Source organism: Agelaius tricolor, unplaced genomic scaffold (assembly GCF_023055355.1).
Source record: "Agelaius tricolor isolate 1412-34295 unplaced genomic scaffold, bAgeTri1.0.p SCAF_9, whole genome shotgun sequence".
In the NCBI taxonomy this organism is placed as follows: domain Eukaryota; kingdom Metazoa; phylum Chordata; class Aves; order Passeriformes; family Icteridae; genus Agelaius; species Agelaius tricolor.
Genome location: NW_027269269.1, coordinates 31,168,877 through 31,192,204, shown reverse-complemented (window position 1 = coordinate 31,192,204; position 23,328 = coordinate 31,168,877). Strand labels below are relative to the sequence as shown.

The following is a 23,328-nucleotide window of genomic DNA, read 5'->3' as shown; positions in this document are numbered from 1 at the left end:
CTTTCTTTTATCTTTTCTACATGTCATTTTACCTTATTCTTAGTTACCCAGGACAGCTGTGAAGACTGCTCTTTTCCATTTTCTAATCCTGTCTTGCAACTTTCTACTGACTTGCTCTTCTTTATAACATTACCTGTTGCCTTATTCAAACTTTTTCATCTTGGCATTTGTAAGAAAGAGGTCTAGAAAGATTCCTGTCTCCAGAGCACCCAGAGAAGAGTGCCTTTTGTTTCTAGCTCAAGTTTAAACAAGTTTATCAATAAGGTTGTGCTACTGCTCAGCTGAAGAAGGAAGCACACTCCAAAAGCCCCATTTCTGTTCCTCTCCTCCTCTTTAAAAGTTGCTAGAACACCTGTCTTGACAGTGATGAAGGTGATGGCATTTGTATCACTGCCCCTTCTGCTTTCATCTCTGTCTTTGGCTTCCCTTTACACTTCAGTTCATACTCAGATTTGAAGCTCTTTGGGCCAGGACCAACTCTTCAGTCTGTTTAGGCAGTAATGGGGCTCTTGGGCACTATCAGCAGCAAGATCAAAAAATCAAGTGATAAATTGAGGGGGTTAACAAGGTGTGAAAACTTAGCTTATCTGAGGTCTCTTGAACTTGAAAACTGAACTAAAAAAATTTAACTGTCAGATAAGTTGTGCATTGTGGTCTGCCTGTTTTACTGCTTCTTCTGTGAACCCAAACCACTGAGGCTGTGTCTGCTCGATCCTGAGCCAAAAAGCACTGACCACAGCAGAACCACAGCTACTCAAAGTTTAGAATATCAATTTGAAATGCACTATTTAACTGCTGTAGAGAAATCAATAGCCACATTTTTCATAAATTCAAAAAAAAAAAATACATGTCAGGCCTCATCTGGAAATAAGTACAGGAATATTAAAATAGTAATGTCTTTGATACCAACAGTGAAAGAATTTCTATTTCCTCAGCAACTAAAAGGTGGGAAATCAATTTACCTGAAAATGATAATAAAAATGCTTTAACATTTTAAAAGTTCCACAATAAAGAACAAAAAGCTTAAAAGTTAAATGAATGGCAGAACTATGGAAAAAATTAAAATCTAAGAATATTGACATTTTGCTGCTGATTCATTCTGCAACATGAAGACAGCCACAAATCACAAATTTGCGTAACAAATTTTAATAGTTACCAAGCCCTGCATGACTTCTGTAGTTTTCAAATTCAGAAGCTGAAAGATCTGTTAGGTCATCTTGCCTACTCTCCTTCTCAGCTCAGGCTTGCTCCCTGTAGCATTTTGTACATTTCTACTCAGAAAAAAAAACCAAACAACTGTAGAAGATGTAAGGTGCTATTAAAACGAGTGAGAAATCAAGAGAAATTCTCATCAAGCATTATGTAGTAATAAAATGTTGGTAATGAAGATGCTATCAGATTTTGTTTTATATGCATATTTACAACCCATTGGGGGGGTTACTAAAGTATCTGTAAACAAATATAACTGCTGATTACATGCCTTACAATTTCACAGTTGCACTGAACATTACTGCTTAGCCATACATGTAACTAGCACTTGCTTCAGCACAACTATAATGGTGAACCAGGGGTGAAGATTCACTCCACTGAAACCACTTGCTCCAATCATTGTACTCCAGCAATCACTACACATTCAAAAAAATCACATCTGCTCAACTTCACCACTTTCCTGCTTTGACACTTCAAGTTCTTTCTGCTATGGATAAAGCTTGTGCCAATTTATTTCTTAGTTCTCTTTCAGTCAGCTCCTTCTTATTCTTTAAGAGGCTCTCTTTTTCCACATAGCCTGTGAAAATGCCAGAGACAACCTATTCCAGGTATTCAGCCTTTGGAATGTTCTCACTCATTCCTGATTTTTGTTTTCAGAAAGCAAATCCAAACAGTCTATTCCCCATCTCCCTGATATCTTTTCTCTGTCAGCTTCCTTGACAAAATCCAAGCACCAAAATAATCTGGGGCCTTCTATTGAATACTGCTGACCCCCACACCTACCCCCTAATTTGGATACATGTTTTACTTCGTCCTTGCAGAGAAATCAATACTTTCACTTTATCCTTCTTCATTAGCTTCTCCTTCCACCTAGACAATCAAAATCTCATTATCTCCCACCTTGATTTATCAATCCTCCCTATACGCTCCTAAACCCCACATTGTGTCGCCAGATCCCTTCCAAACATCCTATAACTTCCAAGGTCTCCCATTCTCCTCTGAAATGTACAATAGTGGAAAAACCCCACAATTTTAAAGGCCCTGACTGTGTGCTCCTTTTACACTTTCTGCCTGTGTGAGGGCTGATGATTTACATTATTGATATATCTGCTGCTCTCACAAAGCATTCTCTCCCAGATGAGCTTCTCCAACTGCTGGCACTGTCTAGAAGTTTTTTAGGGGTGTACCATAAAAGTGAAAGCTGAGAACGTATTTGAAGGCCAAGAATATGTGGTTATCTCAGCACTTTGCTCTGAGGGAGCCATTCAAATTGCTTGCTGAGTTCTACACTCAGTGTACACACAGTGTACACACTGTACACTCAGTTCTACACACAGTGTTTTCAACAGAAATCCAAAGAGCAGCTAGATGTATGATCCAAAGAGCCCAACCATTTATTCTGCTCATGAGTTTGAAGCCACACGAATTTACACTTGACCAGCTCTAAACGCAAAAAGAAAGATTGCAGACTGTGACACTTACTAGTAACAGGATAAATAAATTTAGTTGCAGCTGCACAATTTTGCAGCAAGTGCTCAGATAGACAAACATAACCAACAAAATTAAAAGTTCCCCATTCGCTGGAAAAGAGCAGTAAAAAAAGCAATTGTTTTTTTTTTTTTTTTAAAGTACAAACTGGACTCATGAAAACTGTATGTATTGGATTTCACTCTTCAGCAAACTAGCGAAATGCAACATGTTTCTTTCTGTAAAAGGAAGTGTAGGTCACATTTACAAAACCTGAAAGCCAAACAGTCAGCTTAAAAATATAAATTACTATTGGTGACCTTCTTGCTATTTAAAATATTTCAAATTAAAAATTAAAAAATTTCAGAAAGAAATGAGTGCAAAAAGCTGACTTGATAAAAAAGCATTCAATTCATTATGTTTAGAAACAGGAAAGTTTTTATGATAATACTATGTTGAAAAAAATCATGACTGAATCTAATACTTCCAACTCCCTCCTTCCAATCAGATCAAACTGCAATAGAAATATTTTTTGTTTACAGTTTACCATCAGAAGCCAAGATCCAGCACAATTTTTAATTTGTGCTCTAATCTTGAGCAGCGTTAGTCAGTAACCCAAAGTAAGGGCTGCTGTTCAGCAACAAGTGAGGGGTCCAGGCTTGCCCTGTAAACAGAGCTACAGCCAGGGAACACACAATCAAGTTCCTCCCTGCACTGCCTAAGTAGACTTGGGGGTCAGAAAGACCCAGGGGCCTACCTTTAGGTTAGAGAAAAGTATTATGAGTCATTTGCAAAACCTTTATGCAGGCTTTGCGTTTAGGGAAGTGATACCAGCATATTTGCAAACTAAATTGTCACAACAGGTCCTTTGTAAAGGATGTGGCTTGCAGATATAGCTGCCATATATTTCTAAAAGGATTAGAAAATAATTAATGTTTAAAAAGCTTCAGGCATTCTGTTTAACAGAGATTAAGCATAATGCCAAATAAACTTTTTTCTCGTCTGTTTGTTTGACATATATGCTGTTACATGTTTTATAGTTACTTAAGCCCAGTTAACTAAACCTGAGGTAATGGCAAGGCTGCCAAGCACAGATCTACTGCTCCTTGCTTAGAACACGAGCATCAAAACCAGCTTCCCTTTATTGGTGAGGAGCTGGGAACACCAGTAAATGTGCTTATTTACTTGGTCTGAAAGTAAAGCATCTGACCAGAAATAACTCAAAAAAAACTTCAGGCTATACTACAAAACCAAAGATACATATGTGTTTAACTGCAGGTCACCAAACTGCCTTGATTCTTAGACATTTTGGATGAATTGATGTGTGACGTAAAAAGCCAACAAAACCCATACATTCAGTCACTCTACCTAAAAAAAACCAACCAAACAAAAAAAAACCAAAACAAAAAAACCCCTATCAAAGTACACAGGGGAGAGCAGAGATGGTCAGAGGGTTTGTAATATGAACCTTGTACTGCAGGTTCATATTTAAAGTTGCATTCTATACAGAAATTTAAATAAGCAGGAAAAAAACCAAAACCTAGAAAAGGCATGGCAAGAGCTCTGGGCCATGTAAGGTTTTAGAAATAAGAGGTCCAGGAGATGAGTGAGAAGAGATTAAGTATGTGCAAGAAAAAGACAAGGGCAGAGCTGAGTTGTTCAGATGAAGCCATGCAGTTGAAAGATTCTCCTTACCAGCCTTGTTCTGATAAAAACTTACTAATGTGCTATAGTATCCCACTGTCTGACACCTCAAACACCTACCTATTGTGTCATTTCCCAATGGAAATTGGCAGGACTGGACCATTGGAAGGAAACTTGAAGGAAATCTCTTGAAGCTCCCACAGACAGCAGAAGTCAGTGGAGAATCCCAAAGAGACAGCACAGAGAATAGGGGAGCTGAGGAAACTGGCTCAGATGAAATGATAAAAAGAAACAGCAGCTTGCAGAGGAGGAGAGCTGTAAATCCCAATGACAGAAATGCAATTTGCAATCAAGACATCTGCTAAAGGTCATTCAAGGACAGAGCCCAACAGGAAAAGAGAAGTACCACAAGGAAATTTAAATTCTGAGAGTTCCTAAGCAAAGGGGGAAAAAGAGGAAGAAAAAATAGCTGTACTGAACATGATCATTAGTCATTTTATCAAAGAATCCTGTTTTTCTTTTCTTGACTGACATGTTTTTGAAAAGCCTTGTCTGATAGAGAGCCCTTCATGTCACTTAAGTTAAACCTTCAGAAAAATTTAGCTGAACTTTTGAAGTTATTTTGAAAATTATATTCACACTAAAATGGGTAACACGGAACATGGTTAAATTCCTTTTCTATAACAAAACAGAGGACTGATACAGCAACTTCATCACACTCTGACATTACTTACATGGGAAAGAAATCACCAGAAAACACCACCATGAACCCAGAAAGAGGAAAGCTGACAGTGAGTGTGTTTAGACTAACAAAAAAAACCCCATGGAAGTGAAACTTGCAAATTCACACTGAACAGAATTGATTTGTGGAAGTGCCAACTTACTATGCTGGTATTCTAAATAAAAAATTACTTACTTTATAGAGCTGTTTATGCTCAGAAGATGCAACAGATTGTTGCAGAAATTATTCTGCCTACATTGTGCAAGATACCAGAGCTGATACCATAATGACTGCTCTGTTATAATGAAAAATACACCAACCTATGCCTCTTATGTCACTGTTACATTTAAAAACATTACACATGAGAAAGTGAACAAGCTGCACATCTTCTACTAGCTTACATGTTTATTCTAAATGAATTTTTTTTTTCCCAGAAACAAACCAAAAATCCCACATATGCCTACTTTTACATTTTCACTGCTGCATTTCCTGTATGGATTAAATCACATATCTACATTTCACACACTTCATTCCACCACATACTGTTCTAGTTACAAAGGTAAAGAAACATACTGTCCATGAAACTAAGATCAAGTTTCTAATTCAGACTTTAGAGTTTTCATTTGTAGAATATATATATATATATTTAATATGAAAGGACATTATTTGCCATATACTTCATGAAAGCAATATACTATCTTCACCCTATAATGGAACAAATAAACTTCTTGCAGTAAGACTGAACTTAAGCACCCTTGACAAAACTACCTTTGAGCAAATTACAGCATTGGAAAAAGAAAAACCCACTAACGATGAACTCAGCAATTTCAGCCAATTTAAAGACCTAGATAAAAATTATCTTCAAAACACCCACCAATCCTTATTTGGATTTGTGAAAAGTTCATTCATTTAATGCTTATGTTTAGAAATAATTGAGGAGTTTACAAAAGTCACTTACTTATCTCCAAAGAATTTTCTCCAGAAATCTGCAGCATCGGCTTTGGTGATGCGGAAGTTATCACCCTGGAATTGTCCATTTGGAAAAATAGCCTTGATTTCTGCTAACATGTGGCTGAAGATGAGAGACAGCTTTGTAAGGTTTCTCCTGCAGATATAATAGGGAAAAAATCACATGAAATCCTTTGAATTTAATAAATTTAATCAATCTTTCAGTATTTCAAAAATCCCATGTATTTGTATAACAATCACTGTGTGACACAAGAAAAAACACTGAGCTTTCAACTGAAAACACAAAGAAAGACAAATCAGTGGTTTGTGTTTCCATGGACTTCTGAGGACATATTTATCACAAGTCTCCATGAATATAAAACCATAATATAAAAAAAAACTGTTTCTTTTTGGAAACAGAACAAATTTGAGTTCTCAACTGCATATTCAGATACACTTCTTGTGCATTATGTTTGTGTGTTTCATTAACCCATTGCAGAACCAAGAATTGATACTAATTAGACAGCTTATACATTTTAAAAAAAACCCAACCAACAAAGAAAACAAAAAACTACCCCACACTCAAAAGTATAAAATTAGAGTTTTGTATGTGACAACAAACCTGTTTCATTCCAGGTTTCTAGAAATATAAACATGGCATAGAAATAGATTTACTCCTTTTTCCTATGATAGTTATATTATTTTTATTTTTTTCAGTTTTCTCTTAGTGTATCTACTTCTTGCTCTCCTTTCAAATGCTTTCTAGTTAAAAACTTGCTTTCACTAGCATATTATAAATGATAAAAAATATATATTATAAACCATATATATGATAAACTATATAAAATTATATATCACTTGTTGTAAACAAAACAAAAAAAAAATCAAGCTTTTTTGCTATTGTCTCATTTCCATACATTTTCCAGGCTTGTATCAGTTAATCAAAAATTACTTGGCTTTTGACACAGAAATCCCATCTAGTATAGTGCAAAGAACAAAAAATCCTTAGATGCAAATAATCCTTTTGTACAGAAAAATCTGTGGGAAATGGTCAGAAAAGGAGAAAAGAAAGAAGAAGGAAACTTTATGAGAGTTTCTGCCTGGAGATTCCTTGATGCTCCTTGCAGGAAAAAAAGGGCCATTTCCCAAGCCAATATACAAAATAGAGGAGACCGAGCAGTTTGTGATGAAGGATTTGTATTCTTGTGGATTCTACTGGACTATTTTAGTGTGTTAGAAGAGTCCTATGTATGTCAAGCCAGTTCAGCTTTAACCATCTCAGGTATGATTTAAAAATAAGTCAAGCAATTTAATGAAAACCACACATGCTTAAAATGCTTATCAATCATGTAATTTACAGTCTGTTTAAAGACAGTATTTTAAATAAATTCAAACTTATTCTTAAGTTCCTTGACACATGGAAATATTAAGATTTGACACTCATTGTAGTTGAACATATTTCCTGCGGTCTTCCTAAAAGAATGCTCAATTTAGCAGTGAGGTGGTAATTATTTCAACTACATTTGTGAACTTTATAATAGAGATTTCTGTGGAAGCTGTGTTGCAGATTTTCTATAGGTTTTACTACCAAGAAAATGATGATAAAGTTGTTGTGAAAACATAAGTAATTTAAAACAAACAAAGCAATCCCCATGAATACACTCTCCCTTCCCTCAAGATTGAGAATGACTATAGGGCTAAGTCATTCAGAGTCCTCTAATTCCTTCAGTAAAATCAGATGTCTATAATTATGATGCTCAATAGTTCCTTGCTATCCCCCCTTCCTATTTCCTTTGTATTTTAATTACACCCATGTATTCTTTATTATTTTACTCCTCAGAACTCAAGCCTGATGCAGAGGAGCAAGCAACAGCTTTTTTCATGTGGCTTCCTCGGTCTGCCCTAGACCAAAATTTAACAAGAAGCTTTCTGTACTTGGGACAGATAGGAACACGACTCAGTGCAAGTTTGAGCAGAGCTCTGCCTTGCCTGGCACAATCAGCGTCCCACATTAATGTGCTGTGCTGCAGGGGCTCTTTTCAGGTACAAATTCACCTAGTGAGCTTGCTGGATCCCTGAGGCTTGAGCCCTGCGGTGAGTTAAGGGATGAAATCACACAGAGGTGCCATCTGGGGCACTCCCTTGCCCGGAGGGCAGCGTGTGTCTGTCCCTGCAGAGGCACTGCCTGCTGGGCACAGCTGCACAGGACATGGCCAGAACATGGCCAGCAGCTGCTAGGATGTGGGCAGCAAATGCACAGGAGAGTCGCGCTCCCAAATGGCTCCATCTAAATCACAAAGCCTCTTCCTTCCCTCTTAGAACAGCATCAGTCACTACGTGCATCAGGACACTTCTGTTCCAGTATACAAAATCATAAGGAAAGTAAAAAAGTAAAACTATTTTTTGTTTGCATTTGTATAAACAAGAAAAAAAATATTTTAACATCTGAGACAGCTTCTTTTTATCTGATGGCAAAGGTGAAATTTGAAACCAACTAGAAGCTTGTCTGTGCTTGAACATATATCACAGGATGTACAAACAGCAAGAGATGACAAACTCCTGGTAATTTATATGCAGGACATCTGGTTTTCTCTCTTTAATTTTGATTCTTGCTCTATGAGATCATTATCTCAAGTCCTTCTTCCGTATCAAAAAGTCATAATAAATCATGCCTCATTTTTTCACTTACATATTTTTTTCTTTAGAACCACAAAGCACATATTGCACCATTTTTGCTCAGATATGCTTATGTGATACCAGATCTCAATCCCTTCTTGAGGCAAAGTTACAAAGCTCACTGATTTCAGAAACGGTTTTCAACAATTATGGTGCAGAGATGATGGCACTGGGGTGGGCCAGTGACTCCCCCTCTCTGGGCATTTCACTTGCCTGAAGATGTCTATCCATTTCAGCAATGTACTTTTCCTGTCTTGGGGAGGGCTTTCCCAGGACACCTCAGGAAGCATGTACTCCACTTTATCAGACCTGGCAGTCTGTGTAGATGCATTTTTCAACTTAGGATGGCTCCCTTCCTTCTCCCATATGAAGGATGAACCAGTGTCAAAAATTTTCCATCTTACTCTCCATTTATAATTTTTTCCATCTTGCTTTCCATTCATAAGTTTAAGACAAGGTATTAATTTGAAAAAACAACAACTAAAACCATCAAGGTTTGGCAATTTAGTGAATAATTCTAATGGAAGCCAAAGAACCATTCGATCTGAGCACCTATTTTAGGTCTCATTGCCACCATGAGATTGTAAAGAATCCAGTCTGCATCTCTTGCAGTAAAAAAGGCTTTCTTCTCCAGGTCACAGCAAAGACTGATGCAGTGGCGAGGGGACAATTGCACTGGCAGCCTGGTGGAGCAGAAGAGCTGAGCAGATAGAGATATGCTCCAGAGACTCTTTGACTCACTGGATTCCAGCAGGAGAGATATCCTAAGGGATCACATTGGAGCTACAGCTCAAAATAACACCATCCAAATTATACACAAATAGTGGTTTTAATGCCTCAGCAGCCAGCCTTGAGGGTTTAAAATTATAATATACTTTTGCTGGCAACCTTGGGCTGGTTAGAGGTGGAACTTCTTTCCTCAGCTGTGGAACAGAGCACAGACATTTTATCTCTGCAGAGAAGGGATTTCATGCTGATGAGAAAAACCTTAATTTTGTGAAATTAAAAATCAAACAACACTGCTTTATACTAAAGTGAACCAAGATGATAATTTGCCAGTATATAATAGCTACTGTGGTAAAATATAACAATATTTTAACACTAAATGATGTTATGTCAACAGCATTTTATGTAACACACAGTGTAGGTCTCATCCATATTACTTGCGACATACTCAACACCTCCTAGCTGATGATTTCCTATAATTCAAGCTTAGATTTTTGCTACCTTCCTTTCACTGAGTCAAACTAATGCCATACAGGTCAAATCCCTTGTAGAACTTGATTTCTGAAGTACTATTTTGTCAGTCATAGTCTATGGTTTGTTGCCAGCCATCTTTGCCCATGACAGATTTACTGAAGAACCAACACGGTCAGACCCCAGAACACCTAAGATACAAAGATTAAATACTGAATTTTTATTTCACATAAACTTGTAAAGATCTACTGAATCAGTAAGCATCTTTTGGTTAATGAGAAAGATGCATTTTTTAAATTTCAAAATGAATGTCTTTTGAAGTTATACCTCATCAGCAAGATTTCTAAATAGAGATCAAAGCCTCAAGACAAGAATTTTGGATTTCTTCACTTCTCAGCAAATTACTATATTCTGAATCAATTTTCTCTTCAACTGTCAGGAGTGAGGTCAGGCTAGAGAATACTGCAAAGATTTGATTTGAAAATTGAAGGACTTTTTAAATATCAGTCATATGCAATGTTAAAACAGGGCTTGATAATGGAGATACTACTACATCCCAGCCAAACCAAAACAGCAGCAGCTGAGTAGTAGGAAGTCTGAAAGCAGTCCTGCCCTTCTGGATCTACTGAAAAATTAAGTAAAGCCTGATCAACATGCAATAGCATAGACAGGTTTTGGCTGTGTCAACTTTGTAATCACTGCATGAAGTTCATTTTACTTGCTGGAAGGCAGTATAGTCCAGCAAACAGGACTTCCTTTCTGCCACTGGCTTTAATTTTGAGATGGAAGGAACACCTGAGCCCTGCATTTACTGCAGGACATGGATGAACAGAACAAAATGCTCAGAGAGCTCCAAACTTGGAGAGCTCTGAACAAAACACACAGCAGATACAGCCTGTGCATAAATACACAAAGCAAAGCATCCATCTGTGCCCTGGTCCTTCAGAATTATTGGGTGTTACAGACAATAACCAAGACAAAGTCATTTTATCAATAAATAGTTGTTACTCCTGCAAAAGCTTGAAAATGTTTATATCTACCTACATACTACATGTCCATATAATGTCTGCTTTCATGCCCATGTATTACTATGCCCATGAAAAAAAAAAAAACAAACTACCTTTTACAACTACAAATATTTCTGAAAAAAACCCTCCAGTCTGGAAAAGAAGTATGAATGAATATCTCTGCAGTTATTTATGTCATTCCAAAAATTAGGTTATTGCTGGATTTCCTTCTTCATTGCAGCTAGTAAGTGCTTCATCTTTCTGCATCCACATTGATACACTTTCCTAAACCATCACCTGCTGTAATAAGCAATACACCAACTTTCCAACTCATAATATATAACTCAATACCTGACAAGGAAAAACAGTCTTTAGAGTTAGAATAAAATCTATTTGGCAGCTAAGAATATTTTCCAGATAGAACTTTCACAAAAGTTCACCAAACTACTCCTAAATAACAGATAATTCCTCTATAATCATTTTATAGAATAATCATACAAAGACAGCTCTCTTAGCTGGCAAAACTGCAAATCATAACTGCATAGGAACTAAGATGAAAGTAAGTTTGAAATATGAATTTCATAAGGTGAATTGTTTATTTTGACTTCTAAAAATCCATCCCCCCCAAATATTAAAGGCTCAAAATCCAAAGCATATGTACAGAGCTCATTTCACTTAATTAGTTCTATTCAAAACAGATCTCTGATCCATATGCTTGATTGTGGTAAAACACAAGGATTCTACAAAATACATGTTACTAATCCAAAGGAACAGAATACAGTCTTGTGATTCAGGTACAAAAGAGGGAAATGAAGACCTATGTTCTGAGCTCTGTTACTCCACTCTCACAGAGTTCAGAATTTATGTTTTGTGACTCAGATTTCCATTGTGTAAAAAAAGCTCTTTGCAAATTATTCCCATTTTTATTTTGCCACCATGAGAACAATCATAGCTGCTCATAAAACCCCTTGACAGATGATACTTCTGCCATTAGCTACTGGTAAGTGATTCAAATAGGAATGCACTAAGTCCAGGACAAAATACAGAAGAGAAAAAAATCTGAAGAAATATGTGAATTTTTTAGGATCTCCAGAAGACATAAGGAAAAGACTAAAAATTATACATGCTGACAGTGGTTCACTCTTGATAATCCAGTACAACCCTGACTCATTCATCCCCCTTCCTCTTATAGAACTTCCCTTCTCAGAGACAGGAAACATAGGAAAAAGAATTAGTAAAACAACCTGCTTTAAAAAAAAAACAAAAAACAAAAAACAAAAACAATCCCACAACAAAAAAAAATTCCCCCCCCCCAAAAAATACAATAACATTTCCACAAGAAAAAAAGGCAACAAAACAAAAACCCCAACACTTCTTTTTTAGAAATCTACAGGTGCAGAATGCAGTCAAAAAATCTGAACAATGGAGTATTCCTTAACACTTTAGAGGAAGCAAAGGAAACACAAAAGTTCCTGTCAACAAGCTTGAAGAGATAAAAAATGCCTACCATTATATTTGGAAATCAGATCAACTCTGCTTCTGTGCAATGATTATTTTTAAAAGCTATATAAGGACAGGATATTGTTCAGGGACCAAAGTATATGAGCCTATTCTTGGGATGAAATGTCCCTGGGACTAAGAATAATCATGAGCTCTATTTCCTACTTGTGCCACTGACTCATGGAAGGAACACATATAACTAAACTTTGATCTGTAAGCTGCTCCACAAACAAAACCTAAAAATCTGCCTTAAACATGGCAAGATTCAGCCAATAACTGAATTTATAATATATTAAGCAAAAAAAACCAAACAAAAAAAAAACCAAAAACTAGTAAAAATTGTAAGAAACTAACTGGAGGCAACTATTATATTTCTTTGAGTCCTGGAGGAGCTGGTTTTATTATGGGAAGGAAAGCAGCATCCTTCCTTGAATGGCTCTTCATCAGCTTCTTTGTGACAGATACAAGGAATATGGTACAAGTCTGTACTATTCACAATGGATACCAAAAAGGAATAAATGGCAGACTTTGGGTAAAGACTGGGCAAGGATGATCTGGAAAACAAAAAGTTGATTCCAATGTCACTTTGAATTTTTCTCCATCTTTTCCTTTGCTTAGAAATCATTTTACATTGATACACTAACTTTCACCAGCAGCCTGGTTCCTTTTGCTCTCATATTTTAAAAAAGATATTAAAATGGAAGAAGGCCATTTCATCTTGTGAAACTGCTTATCAGCTGTCATTGCTTTTTTAGCAAGTATTTATTGCCCAATTTATACAAAAACCAAGAATTAACTTATATACAACATCTTAGTAAAGAAAGTGAAATATAAACACAGAGGAAGGAAGAAGGCCAGGGTTTTTGCCAATCTGTAACACTCCACAAACTGATGAGTCTGTCTACTCACCGCTCTTTCATTTGAGAACTGGCATGCCACTGTGCCACCAACATCTCTTCAGCAAAGTTCTATCCAAGGATTATGTTTGCTTTTTGTTAAACAGATGCTCCATACAGCAGCAACCATGAACAGCTCTTGTAAGCTGGGCTTTAGGCTTTACAATCCAAGTTTTGAAATTTTCATTACTTCCAGTTCTGTCCAAGGAGCATTTAGCCACACAGATAAATGTCTCAAGGTACTCCTAAACCATTTTAATTTCTTTCCTCACTAGCCCTCTGGAATATGAGGTAACAAATAAAACCATGAAATGAAAACCTAAGGAGTGCTGGCAGGAGTAACAAGTAACAAAGGAAACACAGTCTGGGTAAAGCAAATTGTGAGTCATCAAAAATAAAGAGGTATGTTGACAAGCTAAAGATTTAATAATTTTGCTCATAATTATTATCTCTAATTAGTTATGCAGAAGGATAGAGGTTACAAAAAAAATCCCTCTAGAGAATGCTACTCTGAAAGCAATTTGCATAATACTGATCTGAATATTTACAAGTACAAATACTTTGTGAAGGATAGTCAATCCTATGACATTTTAAGTAGCAACATAAACTTAGAGCTAACAGACTTATTGATTTTACTACCAAGACTTTCAATGGACCTACTAGATCATCCATACAAAATACATGATTTAACGTCCCTAATCGAACACGTACACAGATTTAAAAACCCAGCTGGGCACTGGCTGTTTAGTTTTATTCTCTACTTTTTAACAGTCCATTGCTTTTGCACTATGGCTCCACTCCTCAGTAACAACATGTTGTTCAAGCACTGTTTCCTTTCACCAACCTCCTCCCATAGACATCTTTGTGTATAATGGTCCAATATTATTTAACTGAACACTGACTTAAGTCTAAAGTCTCATATCTGTATGTATAAATGAAACTGAAGTTATCACAGAATTCTCCAGGAACAACAGTAAACTAAGTCTTTGAAAAGCTGAAATAATTCACTGAATGCAGAAATACAGAAAACTTGTTAAAAACATGAATGAATTAATGTGAAACATAGAAGACTGAATTAGCATCCTTTCACCATCTTCCAAAGCCTTTAAGTGGAAGGGACATTCACAACAACACTTGTCTAAAATAAGCAGCCTTAAAGACAGAGGTGTGGTTGGTATAATTTTTTGGTACCCGATTAGGCCAGTAAACACCTTGAATTGCAAGGCAAAGTGAGGTCACTACTATTATTCATACTACCCATGTACTTACTGGAAGTATAACTGATACTATGAAAAGGTGTTAATACTTTCCCATATAACCATCTTCCTCATAATTCTTGTAAGGACCACTTGGTTTGAAGATTATTTGTGCCATGGATAGAGCACATCTGTGCCAGCCAAGCAAAGCTGTGTGCAAAAAGGGACCCTGCTGCATGGACCAACTCAAGTGCCTCCAGAAGGGGTAAGAGGCTGAATTTCTACAAATCCTGCCATAGCCAACACAGCAGCCAAAGGCCAGGGCTGGCCCAAGGAGGTACTGATGTGGCTAAATGCTTATCCCCCGACAGTAATCGAGCATGAGCAAAGGAAAGTGGTTTAGTTCTGTGTCATGCTTCATCTAGTTTGCTATCATGCAAAAGCTCGGGAAACTCGGTGGGTTCTTGGTTCTGAGGTGCTAATACCAACAAAGCACGTGTGCCATGCAGCACCTGGAGCAATCCTCTTCCTCTGCAGGTCTGCCTCCCATCTGAGCAGCAAACAACGGATGATGCTTCACTTCACTGGTCTGCAGTGTGCTCATTTCCTACACAGAAATAGTCCAGAACATGGACTCAGGCTTCTCCTTCCAAGGCTTTTTATTCAGACTATGATCTCACCTTAAAACATGCTGTTATGATGTTTTCTAAGTAAAATAAACTAAAAAGAGATTCATGAACATTTTTAGCAACAGGCAAAAAGTACTTTACATTCAAAACCTACTAAATTTTGCAACAGTATATCTTTTTGAGAAGACAAATATTTATGACTGTTAGAGAGTGAATCTGAAATTTTTCAGGCCTACTGCTCATGACACTAAATGAGTGTGGAAATCTGCAACACAATTTAGCCATATTTCAAAGCAGGACTAGTAAATATTTCTTTCTGACTTTAAGGACTTTTGGCAAACTAATATCCATATGCATTTTTTCCCACTTATATAATTCTCAAGTACCTAAATCCATTTTTGATATTTAAGAGGAAATGGCCCTTGGATCCTATGTGCCTCCCAGTATTCTTGGTGAGACTGACACAAGTTTGGCTAAATGGTGGAACTGAGGGAAATCTTATTTATCCAAGAGGGCCCAAAATTCAAAATTCTGAGCTCTGAATTTTGAGCCCATGTTACTCGACTAAACATATGAAACACTTGCAGGACAAAACCTAAGTTTGAGCTAGCCTGCAGCTGTGAGACACAGATCTAATTCTTACATAGGGGGCTTTTAACACAAAAGAAGATAGATAGAATAAAAATATTATTCTCCATTTCTCTTAGCAAAGCATATAATGAACTCAGTAAGAAAGATATGATGTTTGATTCAAGAGCAAAGACAAAAGATAGACAAAGGAGATGGAAAGAAATAGATGGCAACATTGTACTCAGAGAAATTTTATTTTACAAGGTATGATAATGCAGAGCAGCATAGGAAAGCCCACAAGAAAAAGCCAACACTTTTACAGAAAAGTTTGAACATCATGAAGAAATTAAACTATAAGGAGATGTATTAAACACCAGGAACAAATGCACTTGGTGTTTAATAAATCTCCTTAAACAAATAATTTTGCCGTTGGTATCTAAGTGAACATCTCCTCTATGCATTCAGGTCTAGCCAGGCAACAGAGCCATGGAATAAAAAAATCTCACACTGATTTAGAGACAGTCAAAATGTACAAACCCAAAGGGGATCAAGCATGGTCACACACAGAATCTTATTCCTGGCAATTCTTTTGAGACCTTACCTTTTAGTTATGATTTTGTTTTTGTTTATATGAGTGGTAAGAAGTACAGCAGTATTTTTACTGATCAGATCTTCTAATGCAGATAAGGGATCTAAAGAGAAGTTTTAAAATAACATCCACTTTATTGCATTAGGAGCATATAGAAGCATCAAAACTGCTGTATTTTTAAAAGTGCTGTAACCTGCAGAGGAGTACCTGCTGTGTCACACATGGTTTCCACTGAGTGCAGGACAACAAGCTGTCCCAGCATTCCAAAGAGCCTGGCCAAAAAGGAATTTTCCTAGCTGAGCTGCTTCTGAGACTTGATCAAGAGAAAATACTGAGCTGCACATTTTGCCCTAGAATTCAACTTCAGAAAAAGTCCTTGGATTTTACTTTTTGAGCCTCTTGTGCATCATCACTTCTATTTATTTGCTCTGTGACAGTGATAGAAGCCTCTCATCAAAAGCAGAATTGTTTTACAAAAACTAACCCTCTTTATCCCATGTAGCTTTAAGTCAAAAGTGTCGTCATTAAATGAGTAGAGAAACTCTCCAATTCTACACTTTAAAAAAAATACATTTTTTATAAACCTACAAATATATAGGAATTTTGACCCTAAGCCCTGAAATCACATTCCACATAGGCAGACACTCTCATTAGAGCATTCTAAGTGTTGTCATCAAAGCATTCTAAGAGTATTTTAGACCACATTATATTTATTCAAAATGGAAATTCAAGTGAAAGCTACATAACACATCAAAATATAATAATCAGCCTTCAAACCACGTCTCAAATTATTGAATTCCTATCAAACATATAATAAAAATTTCCATTAGATGCACTCTAATCAAATCCACCTGAAATCATTCACTGAAAATAATTTAAACATTACTTAGAACTGAGATGCTGCTAGTTTGCAACATTCAGGTAACAGAAATCTGTGTCCCATAGCTAAACAGTGTCACACAAATGCATATGGCACAAAAATACACAAAATAAGATATATGAAGTCCTGAAACTGTATGTGGGTCTCAGAATAATCACTGGGGTTTTATTGACTGACTGAGAAATTGTAAAGTGACTTGCATTGAGAGAAGAAAACTACCATCTCTGGCCAAAACAGTAAACAACCTATTCCCCTTCACATACACCCTGAGGCACTCAATCACCTGTCCTCCTGCATAGGAGGAGCACATCTAAACCATTTAAATCCAGATACATTGCTGCCACATTGTGTTAGGAACTTTATCTGTACAGAATAGCAGAGAGAGAAATATCAAATCCTTGGTTCCAAAATGCCACTTGAAATGATGCTATACACACTTATTGGCCCTTGAGGATCAGGTCAGTGTGTATCCAACAGGACAGTTAGGAATAATCTGGCATCAACGGAATACAGCACAGACCTTGGTCAAAGTCTAACAGATTTTATAAGATGGGTGATTTCACACTAACTAGAAAAAAAGTAAAGCTGGCTGAAATATTTTCATCAGTAATCTGGACAGTAAAAGCAAGCACTAAAACCCACAAGGATATAGCTAGACAGACAGGTGTGTTTTTCAAGTAAACAGAGACAGAATCCTTGCCTTCAGGAAGTACTGATGTCAAATCTCCAAACAGAAGCTGTCCATACAAATCAAAATAAACCATTTTGCCTCTTCACTCCTTATCTCCCATGAAAAGCAAAGGAAGAGAACAGAATGAAAAAGATTGAGATGTTATTTGCGAAAAATTACTTTCCTTTTTTTGGTCTAAAGTACAATAACCATGAAGAAATTTATACCCTGATCTGCTTATTATTTTTTTTTTACATGAAGCTATTCAAAGGCTATAAGGCTGACAGATAACTGCAAATAGCTGCAAAGTGACTGCACAACAAAAACAGCAGATGTAGTTCAATATATGTGAAGGCATAATGTATTTGAACAAAAAATCTTGACCTGATGTAGAAAATGGCAGGCTCTGAGCTGTCCATTGTCAATCAGAAGCAAAATTTTCAATTATGATAGGTAATTCCATAAAAAGATCTGCTCAGTGCTCATCAGCAATAAAAACCCACATCAAATATCATGAACTATTAGCAAAATAAGAGAGGAAAAAAACCCAGAAAACATAATTATGCCACCATGCAGTTGCCTGCTATCAAACCAGACATATAAGAAACAGAGATAAAAGAGATACACTGAAAGCCAAGTGAGGTTACCAAAGGTAAGAAGTGGATACAAACTGAGGAGGAATGAAGTGTGGTGGGACTCTTCACACTGGATGAGTAACCACAAAGGAACTCAGATAAGAGATCTACAAATTGAAAATGACATAAGGAAGATGGATGAGGACTGACAGTAACTAGAACATTTAGTGAAGGTGACAGGAAGCAAGATCAAAAAATCCCTAATGCACAGAAGCTGCTGCCTAAGGATACTGAGGAGCCAAGTTTAAATAGGTTTGAGGGGAAGCTGGGAAAACACCAGGAAGAGCTGCTTCACTGAAGGTTACTAGAGTAACAATGCACAACAGGCTCAGGAAATCCCTTGGCTAAAAACGGCCAAAGGCTGAGGGAGTACTAGGGAAACATACTAAATTATACTTGTTTGGCCCATTTATTCTTTCTTAGCTATCTCCTTATGCTCACCACTGAAAGTAAGAATGACTATAATGATTCATATTATCCTCTGTCTTAAAAGCAAGACACAGAACTTAAGAACTAAAGCACATGGTTCATAGGTTACCCCCAAAGATCTTAAGTTCACTCATTTCACTCATACAATTTGATTGCACAGAACTTCTAATACCTGATCATTCATAAATTAATTTTGGATGCCATGGTGAATGAAAGCATTCTACTGTTGACAATCATCCTTTTTCACCCCCATAACTGAGATTAGAAAGTTGAAGTTGCACAAATCACAGCCTCTAGCATGAGCATGGCTACATGCTTCACCAGGAGGGTGGCCTGGCATCATCTGGCAGCAGAAAGGGCAGGTGGTGGAGCAGCACTGCTTGAGGCAAAGATTGAGAGAAGTACCAGGCTTGGTCAGGAGCAGAGCCCTGTTCTGTGCTTTACAATGATAGCTGCAACAAGAACCTACAAGGGTACTTGCCAACACTGGAGACGTGAGTAGTGTTAAGAGGGCTGGTGGTGAAATTGAAACACAGATGTCTTCCAAGATAATCAGTTTCAACAGTGAAAGCCAAGTAAGACAGCATTCCTAAAATTAGATGAAGAGGCTCATAGAGGGCAAGTGTCCAAAGAGAAAAGGTTACTACACCACAGCTGCAGTGGAAACTTCCAAATTCTGAGCACCAATGTGAAAATCTGTTATGTTTTACTTACTGCTACATTCTATTAAAACAATACACATAAATAGAATCACAACTAAACACAAAATACACTAAAATTCCTTCTGGTAAAAATAGTTTTTAAGGCATGAAGGTTCCAGGAGTCACACCTTAAGAGTTTACTCCCCTGAGACAACACTTGTGCAGTTTTGCCTAGCAAGACAGCTCACTTTGCTACTTGCAAAAGTAAACACTTTATGCAATTATGGATTCCTGGAACAATCCATCAGTCTTTGAAAACAAATTGCTTTGAAACAGGAATGTAAACCTAAAGACAATACTGGTCTTCCCTCAAAGACTGGAATGTAAACCTAAAGACAATACTGGTCCTTCCCTCAAACACTGAAGCATTCCAGTTCTTGCTACCAAAGCAAGTAAGAACAGGAGATGGAAATTGAAACATACAAAAATCTCTGGATATTAAGACATTCAGCTACAAATTTCTAATCACCCTTTTTTTTCATGAGTCGTCCTTAAAATCACTGCACTAAATATCATCACCACCTGAAAATACTTATATTAAGATTGTATGAAATTATACTATCTTTAGTGTTGTTTACGTTACCAACACTTCAATTTCTCTAATTACTTGAATGCTGCAGCTAAATTAAATATATAAATATACTCTTAAGAGCCATTGGACTAAAATATTCACAGTCAAAAACATATTCTCACTTCTGTTTTTTCAGATCAGCCATCCTGGGATAGGAAAGGAGCATTAACTACCAAAGTACACCATGTATTTAATCACCCTTTGATACTATGAATAATGAGAGACAACTGTTTAGATCTGAAGGGAAACAGAACTGGAAAAATAAAACTGCATTCCTTTCACCTCTGGGAAGCTCAGAGCACCAGGTACCACAGCAGGTAGCCTGCTGATGTTTGGCACAATTTGAAATATCCTTGACAAAGAGCTTCACTCAGTGTGGCGTACTTGGTGTTGGAGGACCTTTCACCCATATTAGCAGTTTTCATCCCACATAAAAGACATCTGATATGAAGTGGATGACAAATACTATTGCTGTAATAAGCCATATCTGAGTTACTATAAGAAATACTTGTGATCAATAGCTATTGTTGGCTCTTACAGTCAAACAAACTACAACGCCTCTATCCTCTAGTGACTGAAAAAGGATCATTACCAAAAAAAGAACAATTACACCTAACTACAAGAGATATAATGCTGGAAAAGCTTGTGCAGCCAACTTGAAAAACATCTCAATCTGTATCAGCAAAAAGACAGAGTCCTTGGAAGTTTTTGTGCCCTAAATCCCCACACAGCCTGCCCTGTCCCTGGACAGCTTCCCAGAAAAAGCAACGTCCTGTACACCAGTTTCCACCAGAAGTCCCACAGTACTCCTTCACTCCTCCTATTCCCTAATGGCTAAAAGCAAATTTTTCATCTGGCTCCCAGAGAAGAGAAAGGGAAGACTGTGAGAGACAGACAGGAAAGGGGAAACAGAGAAGGCAAAGGCCGAATAGCTATCCTGGAGCTTCTTGTTTCCCACCCACCAAGCCACATTCCACAACCCCACAGGGAGAGACCCCCCTTTAGTACAGAAGATAAAGTAGTATCTGCCATGGAGCATTCTCTTACAGAATGTGCATCCATGGAAAAGACTGACGCAAAATATGAAATATCCAGTTTGTTGCATTCATGCGCTCATACCAGTCTAAGCCCACTGGTAAGCATTTAGAAAGAGAAAGAACCTTACCCTATGTTAATATTCTGACACAAAAATTCCCAAAGACTTCTCTTGAGAGCTTGAGGATTAAAAGGCCTGGCTAGTATGTCATAGTGACTCATTGCTTAAATCCAGAATATTAAAAGATAAGCTAGCCAGAAGAAACTTTACTTTTGCCATAAGTGATGTTAATTAAAAGGTCAAGAGATCTAGAGGAGGTATTGAGAGAAAAACCTCAAAAGGAGAAAATGAGAAGGACATTAGAAAAATATATATTTTTAAAAAGTGGGGATTAAAGGAGGATAAAATAAAACCCTTTGAAAGCTGAAAATGAGAAAAGGATGAAAAGGTAGAAATGAAAAGCACAAAATTTATGTCTCTAATTCTTCCTTCAGAACTTTATAGTTCACATTTTCCTCCAGGTTTAGTCACCTTAATTGCACATATGATTCACAGCAGGCTCCCTTGCTAGTAACAGAAGATTCATGATTAAGAAGGCATAGCAAGTTTCAATTTCAATAGCTAAGACCTCAGTATATCTGAAAAAATTATTTCAGTCAAAATGCACAAATATGTGAAGAATAACTCTCAATTTGATTTCTCCACTTCTTGCTTTTTCTACAGTCCGGCTGCAGAGTCTAGTAATAACAGCAACAATGTACTAACACTGAGCAGTTCATCAACATCTCACACTAGTTGTACATAACTCTCTTAGGAGAATATGAAAGCTATTTCTTTCCAAAAGCAAGCCCTTAGTATGTGTTAGGAATAATTTGGATAATTTTGGATTCAGACTGTGCTAGGCAGCAGTTTCAATTTGTAACATTACCCAAAGAATCACAACTGTGGAAATAAGAAAATGTTTTTAAATTATTTAATTCTGAAGAGCCTACTTTAGTTTCCCTTAAATGTTTTTAACAGTATGTTTAAGGAAAATGCCTTAAAGGGACAACAAGCTTCTTTTGGAAGAATGGGCAATACTAAATAAATAATTTCTTACCTAAACTGTCAGCTCACTTAATGGTAAATTTGAATGACAATTAAGTGATAGGAATGTGTTCAAGAGGGGGGACTGTTTTTCCTGCAGACCAAAGCTGAGCCCTCAACTACAAAGTTTAATCAGTCAAAATGGAGAACATTAACACTGCAGAGAATCTCTGAAACAGGCATGACCCTCTGGGCAGGTGCTGGGAGGTCACAGACGTTTTGCTGCAGGCTGGGGATTTGAGCCTGTCATGTGCTGTTTTAGCTTTCCACACTTGTGTCTGTGCAAATTAACCACCAACAAGTGTAAAACATCAACTCCAACTCTGTACAGCTGCAAGTAAGTACATAGGTTCTGCTTACCTGTGGCTCAGGGCCAACACATTCAATGCCATGATCCTATTCCACCATTTCATCCTCATACAACTCACAGTCAAGCCCTCAACAATGGGTATTTAAACACAGCATTATTTTTATCATCAAAGCTGTGGGTGGAGAGAGGGAGCCAGAGCAGGAGATCCTGGAAGCATTCAATAAAAACATCCACCCCACTGGTACAAGGGAAACCTGAGCTTTCAAGCTGTACTGAAGTAATTTCACAGTCAATCCACAGAACTCAGTGGATCCTGCTGTAAACAAGCCTTGGCTGAAAACAATGTTCATCCCACTATAACTCTGGTGCTATATTCAGAATAGATGGCCTAAATTCTACCTAGCTTTCTGAGTGCTTATTTTTGAAAATTCCTGAAAGGAAAGCTCACTGAGAAGCTACAACAACATTTGGGGGGAAAAGGAAAAAAAAAGAAAGAAGAAAAGAAAAAAAAAAAAAAAAAAAAAGAGGAAGAAACAGCACTAAATGCCTTTGATCTAAAATTATGCTTTTTCCCCAGACTGTCATAGAAAAAGACTGCCCTTGCTTTAAAAAATAATACAACCATATGCATTTATGCTTAGATGTACACTATCTCACAAACCTACAGAACTGCAAATATGTCCACTTATGATAAACCAGAAATTTCCCTCTGCTTGATCAACAACTTTCTCTGTCAAAACAAACCCAGACATATTTTTTTT

At 37.0% G+C, this 23,328-nt stretch overlaps 1 protein-coding gene across 2 annotated transcripts in view; it reads right to left on the bottom strand.

Moving 5' to 3' along the window:
• CBLB (Cbl proto-oncogene B) overlaps positions 1-23,328 on the bottom strand; it is a 128,551-nt gene that overhangs the window by 54,148 nt on the left and 51,075 nt on the right. For both annotated transcript variants that reach the window (XM_071433501.1, XM_071433502.1), the window contains exon 4: positions 6,000-6,146. In XM_071433501.1, coding sequence (XP_071289602.1) covers positions 6,000-6,146 — 147 coding nt within the window. The remainder of the gene's footprint in view (positions 1-5,999; positions 6,147-23,328) is intronic.